General features: G+C 52.0%; 1 protein-coding gene across 1 annotated transcript in view; it reads right to left on the bottom strand.

Moving 5' to 3' along the window:
* Positions 1 to 3,283: 3,283 nt before the first annotated feature.
* Kcnk5 (potassium two pore domain channel subfamily K member 5) overlaps positions 3,284 to 25,077 on the bottom strand; it is a 37,813-nt gene continuing 16,019 nt past the window's right edge. Inside the window, exons 2-5 of the mRNA XM_090355740.1 lie at positions 9,274 to 9,385; positions 8,393 to 8,559; positions 7,648 to 7,816; positions 3,284 to 4,705 (exon numbers count right to left, since the gene is read on the bottom strand). Of these exons, the coding sequence (XP_090211866.1) occupies positions 3,813 to 4,705; positions 7,648 to 7,816; positions 8,393 to 8,559; positions 9,274 to 9,385 (1,341 nt within the window). The 3' untranslated portion in view covers positions 3,284 to 3,812. The remainder of the gene's footprint in view (positions 4,706 to 7,647; positions 7,817 to 8,392; positions 8,560 to 9,273; positions 9,386 to 25,077) is intronic.

Raw genomic sequence — 25,077 nt, 5'->3', positions numbered from 1 at the left:
AGCCAAAGCATGACACCGAGTTTCCTCCTTTGAAAAATAAGTCGGGTTGCAAAATGCTGCAGCTGGCTCCGGGGCTTGAGTAATTCCCTGCAGAGGAATGGATGTGAAAGGGCTTTGTGGACCTGATGGCCAGGTGAGGGGAGCTGGTGTGAGTGAGCAGAGGTACTTCCTGGGATACACAGGGATTGTTTCTTTTTGGGGGGGAGGGAGAGGAGAAGGGACAAGAGATCTGGTGTTTGGGGTCTTCTGTCCCTGAAGACGGGGGGAAGGGGGAGGAATCTACACACGATGGAGATAGCCCATACTGCCTAGGGCAGGCTGTGTCCCCGGCTTGACCTTCACACTCAGGTGACTTAGCTCAAGGTGAGGTGACTCATCAGGCCACCTTAGCCTGTGATAAGGTGCCTGAAGATCATCCACCCAGATCTGCTGGGACTCACCCTTGTGGAACAAGCTTTGCCCCCCGATTTGGCCAGCCCTGAGACTGCCAAGGGGAGGTGCCCAGGCTCTGGTCATTCACCCTCCATACAATAAACACACTGGGCCTTGAGCTGGGAACAAAGGTGATCCAGTCTCTCCCTGCTACCAACTTCCTGCCAGGGGAGGGCGCTGGAGAGCAGGAGACCAGAAACCAGATAGCAACACAGCAGACTGCTGAGGGAGGGGCTCGGGCACAGAAGAGACACCTGGCCCCAAAGCTAAGATCCACTGTCTATCCAACAGGTCTTAGGCCAGATTATCTCGGAGGCAGAGAGGAAGGGCACCCAGGGCCTCCTGAAGTCTCATAGGCAAAAGGGCAGACTCCAGAGAGGTAGGTCAAAGAGAAGGCTGAAGAGGGATTCCAGAGAGAGGAGTGGGAGCCCCCAAAAGGTTAAAACAGAGAAAAAGTCAGACGGGCCAAGGACAAATCCTGCCAGGGGAGAATCAGTAGTTGAGGCAGGAAGTCTTGGCTGTGGAGGCCCATGCCTTCACTCAGCAGATACCTATGGCGCCCTCCCAGGTGCCAGGCTTGTGTAGCTGGAGCGGCCCATGATGGGGACAAGGGTGGGGAGAAGGGGCAGAGGTCTCGGGAAGTGGCTCCTTGAATCCTAGATGCCCCTACCAGCTCGCAAACTGGCATTTCTGGGCCAGCTGAGAACCTGTTATTCAAAAGTGGAGAACTATCTGGGAATGGCGATGCATGTCTGGAATCAGTACTCGGAGGAGGCAGGAAGATCCTTAGGACTTTGAGGCCAGCTCAGGCTATAAAGCAAGACCCAGTCTAAAAGACAACAAAAAGGCAGTTGGGTGAAGGCGGCTCTCGCCTGTAATCCTATCTAGTCAAAAGGCTGAGGTCTGAGGATTGTGGTTCAAAGCCAGTCCAGGCACTAAAGACAGTGAGACTCTTATCTCCAATTAACCTCCAGAAAAAGGAGGTAGGGCTGAGGCTCAATGGGTAGCCCTTGAGCTGAAGAGCTCAGGGACAACCCCAGGCCCAGGGGTAGGGTAGTGGCAGTTGAGCTGAAGAGCTCAGAGACAACTACCAGGACCAGAGTTTAAGCCCCATGACCCACAAAAAAACCCAAAAAACAAACAAAAAAGGCTGAGATCTGAGGATAGTGATTTGAAGCCAGCCTGGGCAGTTAAGTCTGTGAGACTCTTAACTTCTAGTTAACCACCAAAAAGCCAGAAGGGGCACTATGGCTCAAATGTTAAGAGCACTAGCCTTGAGCAACAGAAGTGCCCAGGCCCTGAGTCCAAGACCCTGGATTGGTACATGTGTGTGTGCACCCAGCCAAACTCAAAGAGAGTTGATAAGCAGAGCCTTGAGTATACTACAGGGTCCCTCAGAGAGGCCGCCACTTCTAGAGACTCCCCGGGGCAATGTAATCCACTCTAGACTTCACAGTTCTCCCTATGCAATCCCTGCTGACGCTAACCTTTGTGTCCTCTCCCACACACACAATGCCAGATCTTCACAGGGCCTTCCACCCTCACCGCACTCCCTCCACATCTGTACATCCTCCTCCATGCCCACAGGCCATAAACCAGTCCCCTCTGCCCCCACAGAACACACAGCAAACTGCCTTGTCCACGTGTTTTATTCTTTAAAAAAACAAACATTTGAAAATAAATTATATTTGCCACCATTGCCAGTTATGTACATACAGTGTGACTCCTGGACCAATTGGCCACAGGAGGAAAACCTGACCATCTTTCACAGAAGGTTCCAGGCTGCTCCTCTCACCCAGAGGCTGGTGGCCAGCCACAGTAACCATTTAGAGGAGAGGGGACAACCTTGGGCCGTCTTCACATGTGGGGGGTCTGACCAGAGGGGCACCAGGCTGAGGGTACCGGGGAGGAGAGGGGCTTAGCATAAGGCCTCCATGCAGCCCGACTGACACACGGCCAACTACCATAGTGGCCCTCCCCACGCCGGCCAACCATCATGAGGGCTGACAGCACAGCCCGCTGTGATCACCAACAATGTCCTTGTGGAGTTTGGGGGGCAGATATCCCAATGCTTGGAACCCCTGCCCATTCACCACTGCCTAGGAAGCCAAGAAAGCCAAGAACATGTGATAGGTATATAACAAAAACAAAAAGAAAAGAAACAAAACAGCAGTTCATTAAAAAGAAGAAAAAAACCAACAGACAAACATTCAAGGAGGAAGATGGCTGGTCTGAGGGGGAGCGCGGATGAAACCTAAGAATGTCAGCAGCGGTGAGTTCTACCCACCCCTTATCAGGAAAGAGTCCATGGACAGTTTCACATTTTCTTGGCCCTCCAGCCCCAAACACCTGTCTTTCTTACACACACGCACGCACGCACACGGACGCGCGCACGCACACACACGCGCACACACACACACACATGTGCCACAACGGAGCAGGAGTTCCATTCACATTATTTTTTTGGCCAGTTTCCATCTATGAGCCAAGAACAATTTGGCCTGAAGTGGAGGGAGCACTGGGGGGGGGGGGGTAGAGGGGAGGCGCAGAAGGAGCCGGATGGGAGTGTGGGTGTGCCTGGCCAAGACTGGGGTACACACATTTATTTCCACTGGGGAAGGGGTACTGCTTCCAGCTCTCTGGCTTCTTACTCTTCAGGGGGGCACACTAGCTACTCTATCTCTCTCCCACATTCCCAGCGCGCAGAAAGCCTGGTGTGTGCCATTTGCTTGGCCAAAAGTAGTGTGATGTGGGATGTGGCTATGGGAAAGCCCGGGCTTGCCGGAGCCTGTGGTGCCATCTCCTCACTGCCTGCCTTCCCCCAGCAGCCTGGACCCACCGACATCTGCAGCAGACCCACCCGGGGAAGGGAGAGGGGTCCTGAGATGCACCAGCCACAACCATGTTGCACTTCCTTCAACACTTTTGGGGTCCCCAAGACCAAACCTGGGTCTCCCCCATCCTGCACGCTCACAGGAGAAAGCCAGGGGGAATGAATGCTAGGCACACAGACGTTATAGTCATTTAACACTGGTGAACTCCAATCGATCCCACACCCCCGCGCCCCCGGACCAGGGAACCGTGTGACAAAGTCAGTGGCAGGGAGACTGGGGTACGCACAGGCATCCAGGGCAGAGGCTGCAGACCCACAAGTCTCCAAGCATCAGCTTTGACTGCCAGGATCAGGCCAGCAGCTCAACTGGAGCTGAGCAGTGATCTAGCAGAGAGGCTAGCCAGAGGGGAGGAAGGAAAAGGTAGGGCCCCGGCCCCCCACTTCCACCTCCAGGACTGTCCCCTACCAGGGGCCCTGGCCATCACAGGACACCCCAGGTGAGGGGACGATGCCACCGGCGGCGGCAGGGCGGGGGGCCGGCCTCCCCTCACGTGTCTCTGGGGCCATCTGCCTTGTTGTATTCGTTCAGCAGTTGCTCGTAAGGCACAGAGAGCTCCGACTCGGTGCTGGTGAAGGTGGACTCGTCGGACGAGGGGAACTCGCCCGGGGTGAGGGGTGCCTCGGCCACAGGCCCCTCCTGGGGCTGCTCTTCCCCCACCATGTTGTCCTCCAGGGAGGACTTGGAGGTGTCCTCGTCGGACAGGCCAGTCTCCTCGTTGGCGAAGGCGACGCTGGCATTCTGGAAGATGAGAGGGTGGAAGTCTCTCGTCTCCCACGGCTCGCCCTCCTCGCTGATGCGATCTAGCTGATTCACGAACACCTCTGAACCTGGGGAGTCATTGTCATCATCTTCAACCTCGGGTGCCGGAGGCCCAGTTTCCTCCCCGGGGGGCCGGGACACATGGCCTTTGTTCCTCAGTGTCTGGGACACCTCCTCCAAGCTGGGCACTCGGTTCTTAGAGTAGACCACCAGAGGCACGAGGGATGCGGGGACCCCCGCCAGCTCCCCTGCTTGTAGGGCCTGCCCGGGACCCGGTCCCGGCACCCGGTCCCCACCCCCGCTGGTCTTCATGGCCTTCTTTCCGATCTGCTTGATGAGGTCATTGTAGGTCTCCTCCTTCTTGGACAGGAAGCTGAAGATGTTGATGTCCTTGGAGTGGGCCGTGCTGCCGCCCGCCATCTGCAGGGCCTTGCGGGGGTGCGGGGAACTCTCGAAGGATTCCTTCCGCCGTCGCCGCCGCTTCTTGATGGCTTTGTGGACCTCCACGAACATGCTCACCTTCCAGTTGACAAACAGGGACAGCCAGGCCAGGCCCAGGTAGATCCACAGCTCCACGAAGTAGCGATACAGGGCGTGGTAGTTGGCGCTGGGGTTCACACCTGGAAGGACAGGAAGCCCAGTGGGTCAGGAAGGGTCCCCCAAATTGCAGATGGCCAGAGCTGAGCCCTCTGTAGGCACCAGACCAGAAAACTGTATGTATGTATGTATATATGTATGTATGTATGTATGTATGTGTGGGGGGGGGAGGGACACGTGCGTGTGGACATGCATGTTGTTACAGCTCAGTTAAAAATCAGGATGGGGACACGTATGGAAACATATGGTACATGGTTGAACTGAGCAAAGTCTGTGTACAGTGGGTTTCACAGTGTAACCCCTTTGAACAACCGCCAAAGGGTTTAAGAAAACGAGTACTAACTAGGGAGCTGAAACTGGCCTGTCCAGGAGAGGTGGGAGTTTGGGAGAGAGGAGACGTCAAAAAGCCCAGCATACAATTAGGTAAAAGTGATAGGGCTGGGGAAAGACAGGGAGAGTGATGGAAGAATGGGTGATACGGACCAAGATGAACTGGAATCATAACTGGAAACCCCTTGGTATTTTAAGATAGTATTATATAATTAGAAACACATATATGCATATGTATTTTAAAGACTTTTAAAGAGGTGACACTGCCCAAAAAAGGAATGTACTTATTATCTAACTTATGTAACTAACTCCTCTGCAGATCACCTTTATAGTAACAATAAAACAAAATATACTGAGCTGGGAATGTGGTTTAGTGGTAGAGTGCTTGCCTAGCATGCATGAAGCCCTGGTTTGATTCTTTAGTACCATCCATCCAGAAAAAGTCGGAAGTGGCGCTGTGGCTCAAGTGGTATAGTGCTAGCTTTGAGCATGGAGAGGCTCAGGGACAGAACCCCAACCCTGAGTTTGAGCCCAGGACTGGCAAAAATAAAACTGAATTAAAAAAAAACCAAAAAACAATTAGGGCCAGGAGTTTGGCCTAGTGATAGAGTGCTTGCCTAGCATGCATGAAGGCCTGGATTCAGTTCCTTGGTACCACATACATAGGAAAACTCAGAAGTGGTGCTGTGGCTCAAGTGGTAGAGCTCTAGTCTTGAGAAAGCCCAAGGACAGTGCTCAGGCCCTGAGTTAAAGCCCCTGGACTGGCATAATAATAATAATAATAATAATAATAATAATAATAATTGATTGATTGGGGAAAAAAGATAGTTAACCAGGCACTAAAGAAGACTTTCAGTGAGTTGGTGGCTCAAGCCTATAATCCTAGCTACTGAGGAGGCTGAGGTCTGAGGATCACTGTTTGAAGCCAGCCTGGGCAGGAGTCTGTGAGACTACGTGGCTAATCTTCAATTAACAACCAGAAAACTGGAAATGGTGCCAGGGCTGAAAGTGGTAGAGTGCTAGCCTTGAGCACAGGCCGAGTTTAAGCCCCACCACCAACAAAGTAAATAAATAACTTTTATAGGGAAACCAAACAAAAACCAGGATGGAAAGAAGCAGCGCCATGAAGGGACGGCCGGGAGTGGAGATGCACTCATGGGTTCACTATGAGCGCTGCTCTGCAGGTCGGGATGACCCAGGAGCCACTGACTAGGAGAGAAAATATTCCAAACCATCTTTAGTGGCCTCCTGGCTGCTGCCTTCCTCAGCCTGGATGGCTCTGCCCGCTCTGTGTCACTCGCCTCCCAGGCCAGACTCCTAGCAATGCCTGCTGCAGGCAAGGAGCCTTCCAGGGTTACCCTCAGGACTCTGGCAGCTGGGTCTCTCCCGCATTCTAGGATTAATCTTTCATGGCTTCCCCCTTGTAGCCTTGCCAATCTAGATCCTGTTCACATCCCTAAACTAGATGCAACTTAAATTGACTAGGAGAGGGACCATATCCTTCCTTAGTTTAGAGGTTCCTCACCCCCACCCCCTCCACCACACACATACAGCAGGGGCTGTGATTTGCGGTGTTCCATCTGGGGAATGCTGTCCATTTTGCTCAAGGCTCCTGTCACAAATTGAGGAGGACAGTCACAAGAGAAGTTGCCAGGGGGGCCAGTGGCTCACACCTGTAATCCTAGCTGCTCAGGAAGCTAAGATCTGAGGATCACAATGTGAAGCCGGCCCAGACAGAAAAGTCTGTATGCAAAAGTCTTAACTCCAATTAACCACCAAAATGATAGAGTGAAGCTGGGTCAGGTGATAGAGCACTAGTCTTGAGCAGAAAAAGCTAAGGGACAGTGTGTAGGTCATGAGTTCAAGCCCTAGTACCAGCACCAATACAAAGGTTCACACAAATAGAGCGGGGTCTACCCTCTGTGCTCAGGAAGAAAACCTGCTGCTTCATCACCATACTAGGTGGTAGGGCTTGTTTTTTTCACCCATGCACCTACAGGAGATGTGTTGTGGGAGCTGAGAAGCAAGCAAAGGCTTCACTTGGCCAGCTTGGGGCTCCAGGCTCCTGGCTGGACAATGAGGCCGTGCTGAGCTTGGCATTATCTCCCAGCAGCATGCAGACCCCACCACAAGCTCTGCTCCATCCTGAGCCTGCCACTCAGCAGCCCCTCCCAGCATTCCAAGGCAGAGACAGGAAGGAGCTCCCAATGCCCTCTGGGTAATAAGCTGGGGTGGAGAGCAGAGGTGGGGGTCAAGTGGGCAGGAGGCAGGCATGAGGGAAATAGACCCTGGGTCAAGAAGATTAAGAACCCACAGGCTGTGGTGGCCACAGGCCCTGTGAGTGATTGTAGCTGGCGGGTTGGCCCCAGGCCTTCAGACAAAAGGGACAAAGAACCCATTGCCTGGCAGATGATGGAAGAGGAGGGGTGGGGAGAGGGAGGAGGAGGGGGAAGAAGAGGGAGGAGGAAAGAGGAGGAGGAGGAGGAGGATAGAGCTGAGGGGGCAAGGCGGCCTATGGCAAGCCACCTACTCTGGGCTGACGGAAGGCTGCCCTATGATCTGGAGGCCCACTGGCTTGGCTCTGCGCTTCAACACCGCCACCCCTCACCCAGGGAAAAGGGGAGCAGGGACTCACCAGCCACAAAGTCACCGAAGCCGATGGTGGAGATGGTGATGAAGGAGTAGTAGAGGCCTTCAATGTACTTCCACTCCTCGGTCACCATGAACACGAAGGGGGGGATCACCAGGTGGACCAGGACGCCCCACCCAATGAAGATGGCTGTGCACGTGATCTGGGCCTTGCGCTGCAGGGGGGATAGGGAGAAAAGTCAGACACGTGGCAGAGAACCAGAATCCAGGGACCGCTGGCTAGGAGAGACCGATTGGGTGCCACAGCCCAGCTCTCCAGGGCTTATTGTCCAAGAAAGAGGTGGAGATTCCCTCTGACCCAGAAGGACCAAAAGGATACAGAAACTGCACTCCTACCATCTGTTCTAACAAGGGACGGGGCGCTCTAATGCCCAGTTTTATTTATTTATTTTTTTATTATCTTTTGCTAGCTAGACTTAGGGATTGAAACTCTGGGCTCAAATGTCATCCCTGAGCTTTTTTTTTTTTTGCTCTAGACTAGTAGTTCTCTGCCACTTGAACCACAGCTCCACTTCCTACTCTTTTTGTAGTTTATTAGAGATAAAGAATCTCCCAGATTTTCCTGTCTGGGCTGGCTGTGAACCACATTCTTCAGGTCTCAGCCTTCTGAGTAGCTAGGAGTACAGGTGTGAGCTACCAGCGCCTGCCCTTATCCAGTATTTGGGGCTTTCCTGATCTCCACGGTGTCATGGTCCCCCATCTCTGGCCAGCACTCGGGATTGGGCACATACCAAGCTCACGCCTCTTCTGGTGAGGAACTGGCCCAGCCTCTTGGCCCGTCCACCAAAGAACTTGCCCAGGGCACTGATCCATGTCAGGCATAGTGGCACCCCAAAGAGACCGTAGAAGACACAGAAGAGGCGTCCGGTTGATGTTTTGGGAGCCACATTGCCATAGCCTGAGGAGAAGAGGCAGAGAGGTGTGGCTAAGAACCTGATGTCGCAGCACAGGGATGGGGCGGGCTCCCCACTACTGTAACTGGATGTCAGTTTCACACACACACACACACACACACACTCTCTCTCTCTCCCCAAGTCGAGTCCATCTCCTCTCTTTAAATCTGGCCAGAGGAGGTGTCGTGGGCAAGCTGGGCTGAGCTCCTTCTCCCCTAACTCTCTGCAAATGCCCATTAGGGGAACTTCCTGCCATACGAAGAGATGCCCAGGTCACAGAGGGCTGCCTTGTAATTCATCTTCAGCTGAGTTCTGAGCCAACCACCAGCGCCGGCTGACACATGAAACCAGGCAACAAAGAACCACTGGCTGCCCCCAGTCAACCCACAGAAAAGGAGACTGCACATCATGTTTTAAACCTGGAACTGGTGGGCCACACAAGCATAGGACACTGGGCCTTGTGCAGTGAGCAGCCTGTGCAATCACCTACAATAGCTCCAGCCATTGCGCTGTGTCACTGTTTTAGCTCCAAGAACCCCAGGCCAGGCTCCACTGGCAGGCCTGGCTAGTCACCAAGAACTTGCTAAGTCCTTATGGATGGAAGGGGTAATTTCTTGACTCTGTCCCTAGTAAGGCAGAGTCATCAGAGCTGATTCCTGCGAGGCCCTGAGGAGGGAGGGACAGGGAGGTGGCTGTCCCGATGGTCTCATGAGACTCACCAATAGTCGTGATGACCGTGGCTGCAAAAATCATCGCATTCGGCCAGTTCCAGTTGTTGAAGGTCTGATTCCCTGTGATGGCCACGCCCTGTCCTGCAGCTTCCGACACTACCTGCAAGGAGAGAGCGCCAGGGCCACAATGGCAATGAGAACTCAGCCAGGCTAAGCCAGAAGCCCCAGGCTCACACCCGGTCATCCTAGCTAGCTACTCAGGAGGCTGAGACCCAAGGGTCACTGTTCAAAGCCAATCCAGGCAGGAAAGGATCATGAGACTCTTCTCTAATTAACCACCCAAAAGCTAGAAGTGGAGCTGTGGTTCCAGTGTTAGCCTTGAGTGCCAGAGCTCAAGGGCAGCGCCTTGGCCCTGAAGTCAAGCTCCAGGACTAGCACACGCATGCACGCGCACACATGTGACCCATGGCAGCTGTGGCAGATACCTAGGTCGCCTTAACCCATCCCTCCTTGACAGTGCACTTTCAGAGGCCAGGTCCCTGCTCTAGGTGGCCTGAGAGAGCACCCTTTCTTCCTACCTCTCCCAGCTTATAGGGTACCCCTGCTCAGTTTGACTCCACTCATGAATCCTTTCCCGGAGGACATGCAAATCGGCTGTTTTCTTTTGCCCATGTTGTACAACCCAGGCTGGATTCACCCCCCCCCCCCAATTGTGGATGGCAGGTGACAGACCCAGGGGAGGCCTCATCTGCTTCAGGAACCTTGAGAGGTTGCATACCTGTCACCACCTAGCCAGTCCCAGCCCTACCCCAGGCTTTCAGAGGGCCCACAGGGATGGGGCTACCAGAGCCTGGATGGAAGGAGTCCCATGAAAAGAGGCTCCATTGCTATAAGCCCAAAGACAGCCTTATCCAGACAAGAGAGCAGGAACTCAGCCAAACACTCCATGAAATCCAAGCCAAAGACATCAGGAAAAGACACAGGCATGAGGGATAGAGATGGGGGAGCTGGGAAGATGGAATTTCTAAGCCACCCGAGACATGACCGAGGCTGGGTGGGAAGGGACGGGTGGAGGGCTCTGAAGGAATGTGCAGGCCGTGTAAATGAGCCGCATATTCTGTGAAGAATTTTCCATGATGACATGCTTGCCTGACACACCATCAAACCGCACACGCCTGGCTCCCCCAGCCATTTCCAAAACACTGGCTATGGAAGATAGGCATCGTTGCCTTGAACTTGAGCCAGGACAAGCCCTGCCTTCTGAGAGCTCGCTGTCCAGCAGGCCAAGCCCTCACACGAGCGATTACTGGATGACATTTAGATACTATCAAGCCCACAGAACTAAGACAAAAACACTAAGGACCACCCACAGGTATTTGTTTCTAGCTGGGTGCCAGGGGCTCATACCTATAATCCCAGCCATCTCCAGCGGAAAAGTTCTTGAGACTCTTATCTCCAATTAAGCAACAAAAATCTAGAAGTGGAGCTGTGACTCAAGTGCTAGAGCATCATCAGCCTTGAGTAAAAAGACTAAGTAATATAGTACAACACCCCGAGTTCAAAACTCTTGTACAAACAAACAAAAACAAAAACTTCCAGTGCCAGGGATTGAACCAGGATACCATGCATACTAGGTGGGCATTCTACCACAGAGCTATGTCCCTAGTAGATTTGTGAAAACCCTTTCTTTAGCTTTATTATTAATTTTTTATTTTTTTGGTGCTGATCCTGGGGCTTGAACTCAAGGCACTAACCTTGAGTTTTCTGTTTTGCTCAAAGATAGTGAGCTATCGAGCTATATCACCAGAGCCCCAGCTCCCCTTCTGGTTTTTTGATGGTTACCTGGAGGTAAGAGTCTCATGGACTTGCCTGTCTATCTAGGCTGGCTTCAAACTGTGATCCTCAGATCTCAGTCTTCTGAGTAACGAGGATTACAGGCCTGAGCCACCAGTGCCTGACAAACAAATCCTGGAAGGAAGAGAATGAAGAAGTCCCAGTGCCTGGGTGCTGACACTAAACAGAAGACAGAGAGATACCTTGGCTCCCCTCTGCCTCCACCTGCTATCTCTGACATTCATCTTAAACCAGGGAGTGTAAAATAAAACAGATGAGAATAAAATAAAACCAGCCTGGGCTGCAAAGGGAGAGACTGTTTCAAAAGATAAGAAAATATGAAACATAAAAATATAAAAAAATAAAAATCCACATGGGAACTGGATTGCTGATGGAAGACGTCACTGCGTGATTCTCCAAGAAACGTGGAGCACAGTAAAAACACCTTAGAACACAAGCTGCCCCAATTTCCACACAAAAGAGGAAATGGGCAGAACTTCAGCAATGTGGACAGCAAGCCTCCGTCTTAAGCAACTTTTTGCTTGTTTGTTGTTTCTTTAGGCTACCTCACTACATAACCCACACTGGCCTCCATCTCAGCATAAACCTCCTGCCTCACCTCCCCATGCTGGGATGCCTGGCTCTTGGAAACTTCTGAATGGGAAGAATGGAATGTTTGAAACATTTCAGAAGAAAGGGTGGGCCAGAAAAGTCCTTTTTCTCCAAAGGGTACAGAACTTAGATAGACTTCTTGTGGAATTAAGTCAATCCAGAGCTAGCAAGACAACTAGAGATAGGCTTCAAGACATGCCTGTGAACAGGGGAAAATGTGGCATGGAAGTAAGATGAACTAGGTTAATTCAAAGGTAGCCATTCTAGTCACCACCAATCGAGAATAGATCTTCAGGATGGAGCCTCAATATCTTCCACTCAATGGCACAGCGCCAGTATTGGTGGCTTACCAATCCCAGAAGCAGAGGACATAAAAATAAGGGTTGAGTGTGGGACAGAGTGATGGCTGTCACACTACGATGGCAGGAAACATGCATAGGAAACATCAAATAGATAACACCTATCTTTTAAAATATGACTTCTTTGTGATTTTTTTAAATGTGATTTTTTAAATGTCGCTTCTTTGATTTAGAAAAAACCAACTAGTCCAGGACCAGTCCTTGGGTTTCACTGACCTTGAGTCTACAAACATGGCTGCCAAGGAAAAGTAAATACCAAGTCAGAGCTGTGAGCACGTATCTCACCAGGGTAGGAAACACCGGTGCATTCTAGGTACCAGGGTTCACATGCTATGATCACCAGTGGGCCAGAGGTCAAGAAGAGATAGGGTGGCTCGTGCAAGGATCAGCTTCTGACTACAAGAAGTAGCAAATGACACCCTTGCTCACCCTTGGTCAGGAGTACTGACTTGAACTGGTGGCTCAGCTGAGGCTTGGAAAAGGCTGCTGGAGGGGAGGGCTCTATACATGCCCGGCAGCACAGGGGGCACAGCAGTGAGTGTGTCCTCCCACAAGCTTATCCAAAGGCATGATGGGGGATGGGACCATACCGGCATCACTGGAACAGAGCCGTCAGACACACTCCAAGTGCCAGAGGCTGAAGGTCAAGTCCATGCACACAACTGCACTGCTGAGACACACAGAGCCCATTCAAGGTAATCTGTGGTGTAGAAAATCATTCAGAAAAAGGTGAAGCACAGCCAGGCACAAGTGCTGGTGGCTCAAACCTTAATCTTTGCTACTCAGGAGGCTGAGATCTGAGGCTCCCAGTTCAAAGCCAGTTCAGGCAGGAAAGTCTCTAATTAACCACCAGAAAACCAGAAGTACTGCTGTGGCTCAGAATGGTAGAGCTAGCCTTGAGCACAAACGCTTAGGGACAGCACCTAGGCCCCTGAGTTTAAGCCCCATGATGGACAAAAAAAAAGGGGGTGGGGGATAAAAAGACTACATTAGGCTCATGCTGGTGGCTCACGCCTATAATCCTAACTACTCAGATCTGAGGATCATGGTTCAAAGCCAGCCTGGACAGGAAAGACCATGAGATTCTTATCTCTACCAAAAAACTTGGAAATGAAGCTGTGGTTTAAGTGGTAGAACACCAACTTTGAGGAAGAAAGCTAAGGTCAGCATCCAGACCCTGAGTTCAAGCCCTAGCACTGGCTCATGTGTGTGCGCGTATGTGTGTACACACACACACACACACACACACACACACACACACACACACACACACACACCTTACTAAGCAACAGGAACATGGAAAAGTTGGCAATCTGGGGGGGTCTGCTCTTTACCCCAAAGATGGCCTAAGGCCCTCTCATTCCCTGCCCACTACCCTGCCTACCTGGGTCCTTTGCTAATGCCTGTGAAAGCTGAGCTTTCAGAACTGAACATGATATGAATTTGGGTTGCCAGCTCACTGTTCCCACATGTGGCTGTGGTCTCTTCCGGGTCACGGTCACATTCTGCAGACTGTCTCCCAGAACAGAAGAGCTGACCTAGGACAAAGGCCATCCCTGGGTCAGGGGAGGACTGTAGGGCAGGCAAGCAAACACCCCGTCAGACAAGGCGTCCTGTCCTGGGGTTAGAGAAACAGCTTTCCCAGGAGGAGACGGCCCCTGTTCACTTACGGGATTCTTTAGCTTGGCCCTCAAATCTATACAAGACAATATTTTCATTTTGCTCCTAAGCCTAGGGGGTGATGGGAAGGTGGGAAGAGGGGAGGGAAGCTGTACTCCCGAAGGCCTGGTTGTGCTCCTGTTTGGAGACAGAAGGGTTAGTTGCCCGCTTATCACCTCCATTCTAAAGCCACTGTGATTTATTGAGCGTTTACTATGTGCCAGGTGCTGCGCTCAGCACTTTAGTAGCTTTTAGCTCATTTAATGAGGACAGGATCCTGCTGGGAAGATACATTCATTCTTTCCATTTTGCAAACTAGGATTCAAGCCTTGAAGAGATTAGAATAGCTTGAAAAAAAAATGTTTTTAACAAATGAACAAAAAACAGTGAAATGGGACTAGAACCCAGGACCTTCTGGACACCAGGCATTCCATCCTCTTTCCCTATAAAACCCATGGGAAGGAGGCCTGTGCATACTTCCACCCTCCCCTACCAGTTGGGAAAACAGAGCCTTAAAACCAGTCCAGCCACTCTACCCCTGCCCTCAGGCTGGGCGACACCCAGGCTGTCCCGACCCACCTTCCTAGGCACCTGCTCTCCACACAGAAGCCGGGTCCCCAAGGCTTCTCATCCCACAGGCACCTGAGGTCTCCCACACTGGGCATATCCCCTCTGCAGGGGCAGGACTGGGGACCTACTGTCAACCTCACCCACAGGCAGCACACAGCCCTTCCCTTTATGGGCTGGGGTGGGAGAAATGGAGGCCAAGGCATTCGTCTCTCTGGGAAATCCCAGCTCTGCCTGGCTCAGCCTGCTGCTGCTCCTCCAGATTGTAGAACCCTACTTCATCCGGGCCTGCACATACCCTTCTTCTTTCCTCAACACTCACAACGTCTCCCCCAGGTTCTCCTCTGAGGCACAGCACCACCCACAGTCCCCATCTCTCTCTCCCCATCCTCTCAGCCTCCTGGTCCTACTGCATAGGTGCTAAGTGGATATCTGAGCACTTAACTAGGGCAGGTTCTTTAAAAAAACACTTGCCTTGCTGAATCATTATGCCCTGCGAAGCAGATAGAGTGATTACCGCTATAGTAAATATGCAAGAACAAGCACTTAACCAAGGTCGCACAGATAGCCGCTGGTGGAGCTGGGATGTGAACCTGGGCAGGGAGGACACAGAATGGCCTCGGTGACTCTTTCACACGTGAAGACAAGGCTAGAAGCTGCCCTAGCAGCTGCAGGGGGAATGTGAGCAAGAATGTACTTTCTCAGAGCGGAAGGTTCCTGAACAGACTTCTCTCTTTATGACTAGAGTCTAAAATACTGCCTGGCACACAGTAGCTTGGTTGGTGTGTGGTGCTAGTACTAGAGCTTGAACTTAGGATCTGGACCCTGTCTCCCAGCTTTTTTATTTATTTACTTTGCCTCAAGACAAGCACTCTACCATTTGAGCCACAGTTCCCCTTTCAGCTTTGGGGTAGTTAACTGAAGATCAGTCTCATGGGCTTTTCCTACCTAGGCTGCCTTTGAACTGTAATCCCCAAATCTCAGCTTCCTGGGTAGTTAGGGTGACAAGCATGAGCTTGTCAGTGCTCCCCTTCACAAACCTAGAGCAGGAAAAGAAATGAGAAGAGGCTCACAACTGTAATCCCAGCTACTCCAGAGGCTGGGATCTGACAGGATCATGGTTCAAAGCCAGCCAGGGCAGAAGAGTCAGTAAGGCTCTTATTTTCAGTTAAGCAGCAAAAATAAATACAGCATACATACATAAATCAATCAATCAAGCAGACATGGAGCTGTAGCTCAAGTGGTAGAGCGCCAGCCTTGAACAGAAAAGCTAAGGAACAGTGCATAGGCCCCGAATTCAAGCGCACGTGCGTGCGCGCACACACACACACACACACACACACACACACACACACACACACACACACACACACACACGTATACACACAGAGATGAAAGTAAATGAGATTTGAGGCATTCACAGTCAACCATTATCAAGGACCCCTCAACGTCCCTCTTCCTCTCTCTCCCTCTCAGGACCATCTCAAATGCACTCTGTGGTCATGGAACTGGGGAGCCCAAGCTGGATGGCCTCTTGGACTGATTTCCTGAAGAGAAATATCACCACTGACTACCCACCTTGCACTCCTCAGGGAAGGCCAGGGGCCAGGAGCAGACAGGGCAGCTTCTCCAAACCCAAGTCCTAACTTTTCTCCCAGCTTGACATGGCCACCAACAGAAGGCCAGCCTGCCACTGGCCGGTCTGATCTCTAAAAAGGATCACAGAATACTTGCAGTTTTGGATGTCCAGTACCAATTATTGATTTCTTTTTCTTTTTTCTTTTTTTGCCAGTCCTGGGGCTTGAACTCAGGACCTAGGCATTGTCCTTGAACACTTTTTCCTTGAAGCTAGAGCTCTGTCACCAGAGCCACAATGCCACTTCTGGCTTTTTCTGTGTATGTGGTACCAGGGCTTTGTGCATGCTAGGCAGGCACTCTACCCCTAGGCTGTACTCCCAGACCCTGGGTTTTTTTTAGGCTGCAAACTCAGGCACAGTAAAGGGGACAATGGATGGCTTCAGACCCCTCTCAAGGCAGTCTGAGAAGCGGAGGGCAGGGAGGGATCAGGAAATCCTACCAGGGTTGGTTTGTCCTGGTGATCAGCAGGTATCCCCACTAGTTCTCACAGTTCCCATCTTCCCCCCCACCCCCCACTGAGACCCTCAGCATAGCAGGAGTTTCTGGGAGAGAAAGTAAGCAACTCCTGAACAGCAGAAAAACATCCTTGGCTTTCTCTGACTCAGGACTACTCAACCTCAGGAGCTACTGCCTTAAGGTTCACTGTGGGGCAGAGGGAAGGGGATATTGGGCTGCCGGTTTCTGGAAAAAAACACTTTGAGGTTTAAATAAACACTAGGTCTGGTTTCTATCTGCGGATAGACTGTTGGCCTGGGCATGGGTTTATAAAAGATTCACCTCCCCCCACCCCCCCCACACACATGCCAGCTTCAAACAAAACAAGTTCTAAAAAGTTCCAGAGGTCACTGCAAAGTCCAGCAGCTGCCTCTAGTGGAGGAGTTCGTGGGGTGCAGGGCGCAGGTCTTACACCTGCTTCTGGGAGGGAGAGCAGGGCCAGGGATGGAATTCTTGGTATTTTCCTCTCGCTGGCCCAGGTGACGGGGGTGTGGCTCGGAGGGGAGCTGTAGTTCAAGGCAAGGTGTTGGCATGAATCCAATGGTGCCACCCGGCTCCCTGCACCAGCTGGGGCCCAGTACCCTGTCTCCCTTACACCAGGAGCTCCTTTTTTTTTTTTTTTTTTAAGCTCACCTGTACATCAACAGGTTACATCTGTACCCGTTCCAATACCTGCATGGAGGATCTATCAAGTTTTTAGCAAAAGGGGTGGGGGGGAGGTGTCGGATCCACTGTTGGAGCATTAGAAGGCTAGGATGATGTCAGAGGATCTGAAGATGGGGAAGGGGGAATCCTACTGGGCTCTACCAGCACTTTGAGATTCTCCAAAATCTTCCCTGGGGTTTCCTACTTGGGCAGGTGAAGCCTCACTAAATTCCCATTTTTTTCCCTGACCAGCACCATGACATAAGGCCCATTCCAGCCCAGCTGCCTGTTCTGCTGCTTAGAGTTGGGTCTACCTTTTCTACCTCTACCTTTGCTCATCCTCCCACCTTTGCTTAACCAGGTGACACTGTCCCCCTTGGCTGGCCCTGTGCCTCCCATCATCCCATGTGCCCCACCTTTGATGGCAGTCTGTGCCCCCCTCTTCCTTCTTGCTTTGTTCGTAAAGGTTTCTCCCTGGCTGCTGATGTATATTTAGTAAAAAGCCACCTGCAGGATGATTCAGGATTTAGGAAGGGCTTGAAGCTGTAGAAGGACATGAGAGGTGAGTGATACAAGGCTGGGGTGACATGGGGGCAAGCCCCCTTAGTCCCTGGAGATAGCCCTAAGATGCCTAAAAACACCGCTAGCTGTGAGCCATGCAATACCACGACATGACTAGAGGTCAGGTGACGTGACCATCGTGGATACACTCCCCAGAAGGTCTCATCCATGTCCTGGGCTGGCTGGGTGCCAACAGATTTTTGCCCTGCTGCCTCAGAACCCTGCACATGTTCAAATTCACCAAATACTTGTGGAATCTTCCACGAGCTGCAGCTCCCTGTAGGTGATTGGAACCGGGGACAGTGAAAGCGCAGAGGGGGGAGAGAGGAAGAATATTGAACTGTGGCTTAGTGTGACATTATCTTTAAAATGTAGGGGTGTGGGATGGGGTGGAAAAACACTTGTGGTTGGATCCTTGCCCTGAGAAGTTCTGATACAAATAGCCTGGGCCAGAAGTAGGAATTGAGGAGCTGGGAGTGTGGCCCAGTGGTAGAGTGCTTGCCTAACATGTCCAAAGCCTGGGTTTGATTCCTTGGTCCACAGACACAGAAGGGCTAGAATTGGTGCTACGGTTCAAGTGGGTAGAGCGCTAGCCTTGAGAAAGTTTAAGGACAGTGCCCAGGCCCTGAGTTCAAGCCCTGGGACTGGCCAAAAAAAAAAAAAAAAAAAAAAAAAAAAAGATGCTTTAGCTGACTGATAGCTACACTAAGCCCATTTAAAAATAAATAAATAAATAAAATGGGGGGGGGGGGTGGAGTGAGGCTGTGGCTCCAGGGGTAGAACAGTAGTCTTGAGCTGAAGAGTTCAGGGACAGCACCCAGACCCAGAGTTCAAGCCCCATGACCCACAACAACAACAACAACAACAAAATCACTGGTGCCAGGAGTGTAGCCTAGTGGTAGAGTGTGTGCCTAGCATGCATAAAGCCCTGGGTTCTTCTATTCCTTGATACACAGCAAAAGCCAGAGTGGTTCTGTGGCTCAAGTGCTAAAGCACTAGCCTTGAGAAAACGCAAAGACAGTGCCCAGACCCTGAGTTCAAGCCCCAGGCCTGGTCAAAAAGAAAAAGGGAAAAAAATCATTATTGCTTGACCAAAAATCGTGAAGGCCCTGCCCTCAGAGTCTACACGGATGACTGGCAGCTGTCTCCTCCTCTTTTGGGATTCCCCCACCCACTCCCCTGGGTCCCTGCCCCCCCCCACACCCCACCCCCTGGAGCTATCGGCTCAGCAATTCCCCGAAGGGCCCACAGGCACCATGAGGTCTCACGCTCCCTTGCTAGTGGGGAGCAGGCTTGTGCCAAATAGGGAGCAGGTTTTCAGCAGAAACTTCTGGGTTTCCGATGTTCACAGGCCTGTCCTCATTCAGGAGGGACAAAGAAAACAAGGCAGGTGACCCTGCTTGCATTGTTCTCAGCCTGGGGTGGTCACCTCCTGGCTTTGGCAGCCATGAGAACTGAGTCCAGGGTAGAGCTTTGAAGGGACTGGCTGACCTAGGGCTGCGGGAGGTTTGGCTAAAGCAAACAGTAAAGGGCTGGGAGTTCTGACTCGGGAAGGGGTGTCAGCATTCTGAAGCACCTAGAGGCCCTGGTGATGAGTGATGCTGGAAATCCCTGTGCGTGTGGAGACGGGACCTTCCGGGCCCTGACTCGGTCCCCCAGCTCTGCTGCCTGCCTGGAAACTGGCCTTGGAGGAAAGAGAACCTGTCTCTCCCGAACACCCACAACACTACACAGTCATCCTCTGGCCCTCTCTGGCTGTGCACCAAGCCCGTGTCATCCTGAAACCCAGCAACTTGAAGGAAAACCAGGCCAAGCAGATAGACCCTCACTCGCACTGTACAGATGAGGGATCTGAGAGGGCAGCAGGACCTCTGTCAGGAGCCCCCTTCCAAAGAATCAGACACCCCCGGGCCCTCCAACCAGAGACTAGGCTAAGGAATGCCAAGTGAAGCAGAGCAGAAAGGTGCCAGGTGGGCTCAGTCGATGTGCAGTCCCATCCACTCATCTAATCTGGACTCCTCTGGTCAAGGCTTCATGTTCACCGCAGCCGGGCACAGTGGCTCACACCTGTAATCCTAGCTATTCAGGAGGCTGAGACCTGAGGATCAAGGTTCAAAGCCAGCCTGGGCATGAAAAACAAAACAAAACAAAACCATGAGACTCTTATCTCCAAGTAACCACCAGAAAATGGGACGTGGGGCTGTGACTCAAGGGGTAGGGAGGTAGCCTTGAGCTGAAGAGCTCAGGGACAGCACCCAGTCCCCGAGTCCAAGCACCATGACCGACAAAAAAAGAGAAAAAAAAAAGAGTTCATGTTCACTTCTGGTTCTGCTCCAGCCTCAGCAGACACCTCCTTCTTCCATTTACCCCGACCTCGGCAGGAAAAGTAGAAGAAGCAACCATGAGAGAATCACCAGCTACTCAGGATTTCTAAAAACAGCACCCTGGAGGGAGCAGCACAGACCACAAAGGAGGTCACGGGAACTGCTGACTCGCCATCCCCACTTCAGGACAGACAACGCCAAGGAGATCAGCCCAGAGGCCCTGCCGCATACCTGTACTTCCCACATGGGCCAGTCCATTTCAAAACCCACCAATGTCCAGTTTGGGGGATACAGAGAAATGAAGTCTTAGCCACAGCAGACACCCTGGGGTTCAAACACTACATTCCCATGTTCATAACCCATCATGCCCGCTGGGCCATGTCCTGTCACTGCTCTGAGCGTACCCCTCCCCTATCTGGGGAATGGGAGCAGCCCAAGTTGTCCAGCAGGGATGTTGACGAAAAACACATGTCCTCTTGGTGCCAGAGTATGTTCCAGAAGCAGAGTGAGTGTGGGGGCAGGGGAATCCTTGTGTTGTGGGTCTGCGAGCTGCATATGGCCTCCAGGGCAGGAGAAGTGGCCCCCCGGCCACCTACCTGCACCCTGAGGCTCCAACTCAGACAGCTGTAGTTCTCCAGTCCCAGAGCTTCCATGGGCGCCCACCCATGCCTCATGCTCTCACATGCAACTGGATTTCACCTCGTCTAGATCCCCCTGCATCGTTCTCACTGCTGCCTGGCCTTCAAGTTGGTTTATCTGGCCTACAGCGTGTCTCTTCTAGATAGATCACACCACTTGCATGCAGGCAGGAGACCTCACTCTCCCCTTAATTCCACAGCAGAAGCCCAGTGATCAATATCTGACAACGAATGGCAGGGTCTCAGGCTGTCCACCTGTCCCTGCAGGACATGGGAGCCCTGTTAGCTGGGGTGAGTGGGGAGTCCTCGCAGGTGCAAATGCAGGCTGGAAGGGATAACTTTTTCCCAGCCCCAGTACCTTTCCCCCAATCCCAGAGGTCCAGGCCCTGATGAGTCAGCTCCCTTGTGGACTTTGGAATCAGATTCCAGAGGAAGGAGGAGACAGAGGGATAATGAAGGGGGGGGGGGCAGGTGACTAAAGGCCCAATGGTCCATGGGTCTTTCCACACATATCCGCTGTTACGTGTTCGTCGGGCTAAAGAAAGAGTTATCCAGGGGCTGGTGGCTCATGCCTGCAATCCTAGAAGGCTGAGATCTGAACATCACAGTTCAAAGTCGGCCTGGGCATGAAAGTCCATGAGACTATTACCTCCAATAAATGACTCAGAAAAGGCCAGAAGTGGCCCTGTGGGTCAAGTGATAGAGCCTTGAGCCAAAGAAGCTCAGACAGAACCCAGGCCCTGAGTTTAAGCCCCAGGACTGGCATGCACACAGAAAAGGGGAGTACTTGGTACCTAAGAATCTAAGTCCAGTAGCTGCCAGTCCTGTTTGGTTAAGCACAGCTGCCTGCCCAGGGCTGCATTGCTGGGTGGCCAACAGTCCCAGCTAGTACGTTGACACCCATCCCTCCAGCCTATTCCTGTATCCTTACAGAAATCACAGGCTGACCATCTGTGCCCTAAGGCCCCACACCAGCCTGGCACATTCCCTGACCCAAGGGCCTGCCATTTGTATAACTCTCTTCTTTCTCCCTAGTCCTCGCCTGCATCAGCTTAGGACAATGAGTAACTATCCCTCCTCAAGGGCTGGGGTTCTGATGCTAAGAGGTTATGAACCCTACTTCTGTAGTATGATTTGTTTAAGATGATCAAGAGGTTAAACTGTAAACCTCTTCACTAATTAATAAAGGAAAGCCTAGAGGCGTACAAGGCAGAACAGCCCCGTGCCCCCACTGCCAGGAAATAGTCACCCTGTCTCTCTCTACCACACACCTACCCTCCCCATCGAAACCAACCCCCGGGAGCTGTCTGAGGATCTGATCACTCTAGCCATGCCAGGAGCAAGATCTTACCCCAGTCTTTTTCCACACAGCTCCCAACACCTATCACAAAATCCTTCCTTATTGCCTGACTCTAATCTAAATCCCCAGCTGTAGGCCAAGTCCATTTCCTGTGGTTCAGGCTCAGGCTTGAGACAGACATGAGCTGGCTTCCATCCTCTCTGGAATAAATTATACAAGAAAGTTCCAGTATGCCAGCCCAGGCATCTTGGTATAGACAATGTTCTTTCTACCTGAGTCACAATGTACGAGGCCCACAACCCCAAAGACTTTGGGCCTAAAGGGGGCAATGGGGTGGAAGTATGGGCAGCACAGAATTGCCCATCTGTGACCCTAGGCCACAGTAGTCTTACATTGTGAGCCCCTATTTGAAGACCATGGGGGATGTGGAAAGAAAGGAGGGGGGTACTGATGCATGTGGCTGCTCCTTCCTGCCCCCTCACTGCCCAGGCATGTCAGAAAGCCAAGGGTCACCCAGGCATTGCCATCTTCCTTTTCCTATCCCCGCATGGATTGTCCCCACCTACCTCCGATCCCTGGCCAATGGAGGCATGGGATGTGACCAGGGTTAGGCACACAGAGCGCTTTGTGCTAAGGATATGGAAAAATACAACCAGGCTCTCTGAAGACAGAAAGGCTGGGCTGAGTGAGGTGAGGGGTGTGGTGGGTGGGTGGGGAAAAAAAAAATCTCCCATTCCCCCTGACCTGAGTGAGGCCCAAGGACCAGGGACAGACCAGGCAAGAGGAAATGGAAACTCTCCTGCTGGCATAGTATAGGATTCTTGACTGAGCTGGAGTCTCATTGTGAAATGCAGAAGGCAGGAGGTGGGGGGGGGGAAACATGATCTGGAGACAGACAGACAGACAGAGACACACATACACACACACATCCTCTCTTCCTCTGGAGGTCTGGAATTTTAAGCAACAACACTTCCCATGCCTGGAGGTAGCACTTATCTGAGATCTCAGCACATGGGAGGCTGAAAGCCAGAGGATGGTGAGTTCCAGACCAGGCTGTGCTACAAAGCGGAGTCCCTGTCCCATAACAAAACAACACAACATCCAAGGGCCACGTTTAACCTCCTTCCTTCCCTCCCAGCCCCCACGGCCTGGCCTCAGTTTCTTTGTACAATGGCCAAACCCAACCACCACATCCCAGGAAAGGTGGAACAGAGTGAACTGAGGCTAGGTTAGGAAACTTCCAACGTCCACACACAGGGGCTGGGTTGGGGGCACAATGGGTGTGGCCCTAGGAAGCTGAATGAAGGGACATTGATTTGCCACAAGATTGCAAGCCACTGACGGGGCCACTACCTAGGCTTGCCCAGGGTCCAGCTACCCTCAAGTCTGCTGAAACAAGGCCTCTGTCCAGAGCCACTGAGGTCCAAAACAAACACAGCAGTGGACTGAAGGACAAACATGGTCCACCCTTGGCCAGGCCGCTCTCCAGGTGTGAAAGAGAGGCCTCCTGGTCACTCCCCAGGAAGAATGAGGAGACCAGAGGGCAAGTAGAAGACCCAAGGGGTTTTCTTTACCTGAATTCTCCCAGAAGCCTCAAGCCATTCTCTTTGTTAGAGGGCCAAAAGCCAGTTAGGTCTGCTTGCTCCAAAATGTTCTATCTGGCCAGGCACCAGTGTCCCACCCATGTAACCCAAAGAAGATGGGACCTGAGCCATAAACAGACATTCATTCCCCTGTTTGACACAGCTCAGGGCAGGGCCCACTGATTCACTGAATATTTGCTGAGCAACGGCCATGTACCCAGCACTGGACAAAACAAAGGAAGGACAAGCCGTGGCCTGCCCAGAAGATCTCACGGCCTACAAAGACAGATGGATGAGTTACAGAAGAAGCCTGCAAGAGAATGCGGTGGACAATCCAACAGCAAGGCCAGCAAGGCCCCCAGGGCCAGGCCAGCCCCTTTTCAAGTCCAAGCAACAGGCAGGAAGTCCAAAAACAGATGTAGAGACTGAGGCTCAAAAGACATAAAGGAAGCATGTTGGCGCATGCCTGCAATGCCAGCACTAGGAAGGCTGAGGCAGAAGGACAGACGCCAGTTCCAAACCAGCCTAGGCTATGTGATCAATTCAAGAACAGATGGAGATGCATAGGGAAGCAAAACTCTGTCTCAAAACAAAAGACACAAATGAACTAAGCCTACAGTAATATCACAGTTGACACACTGAGTGCCTACATGTCCCTCAGTTTCTCTACCTACACTCGCCTTGGGGTCTTCCACCTTCCCTGACCTAGAATTTACCATAGGCCTTACAATTAACCTAGGAAGAAAGCCCTGCGATGCTAGGCACTGGTCGTTGGTCACACTTGTAATCCTGGCTACTCAGGAGTCTGAGATCTGAGGATCGTAGTTGAAGACAGCGGAACAGAAAAGTCCCCCATGAACTACTAGGAAGAGTGGAGCTGTGGCTCAAAGTGGTAGAGCACTAGCCTGGACCAAAACAGCTCAAGGACAGGGCCCAGGCACTGAGTTCAAGCCCCACAACCCCCATAAAAAAAAGCCCCTGCAGATTTTAATCATCTACCGCCTTCCATTCTTTCCAGACTTGTGAGAGGGGCCAAGTGCCCATTAAACTGGCAGACCTGCCCAACCCCTGGCACCTCATAAACCTTCAGGATGATGCTTTCAGCGGCAGGCCTTGAGTTCAAAGCTCACCACCAACAGAGAAATAAACATTTAGAATTCAGCAGCCTCAACGATTAGTAATATCTCGTTTGAAACTGACATCACAGGACAGGCTGTAGATAATGACTCATACATTTTCTTTAAGTGCACCCTACCTGAATCTCTCTCTGGATGGGGGTTTATTGCCCTGGGCCCTTAGGCTGACCCGAGCCTCAGGCCACTGTCCACACACAACATTCCAGGCTGAATGACACACGTGGGCCTGGGCTGTTTCACATTTTGCCTGTGCTGGTGTTTCCTGCTCATCTTAAAGCCTAGGCAAGCTCCCCGTGGTCTCCTGGGAATTACACAGCAATCAAGACCACACCTGTCTGTGGGAGTGTCTAGAGTGACCTCCCCGTGGGGGCGCTGACCGGCTGGCTGTACAAGGCAGCCTTGTGCAATTCTTGATGTGTGCCAGGCCATGGTCACTCTCAATCCTCTTAGTCTACGGACCAAAGGCTCACCTGGTTTCTCTAGACTCCAAGCCTTGGGTTTC

The sequence above is a fragment of the Megascapheus bottae genome, chromosome 22, assembly GCF_031878675.1.
Source record: "Megascapheus bottae isolate mThoBot1 chromosome 22, mThoBot2.hap1, whole genome shotgun sequence".
NCBI lineage: Eukaryota > Metazoa > Chordata > Mammalia > Rodentia > Geomyidae > Megascapheus > Megascapheus bottae.
This window is presented reverse-complemented; position numbering and strand designations above follow the sequence as displayed.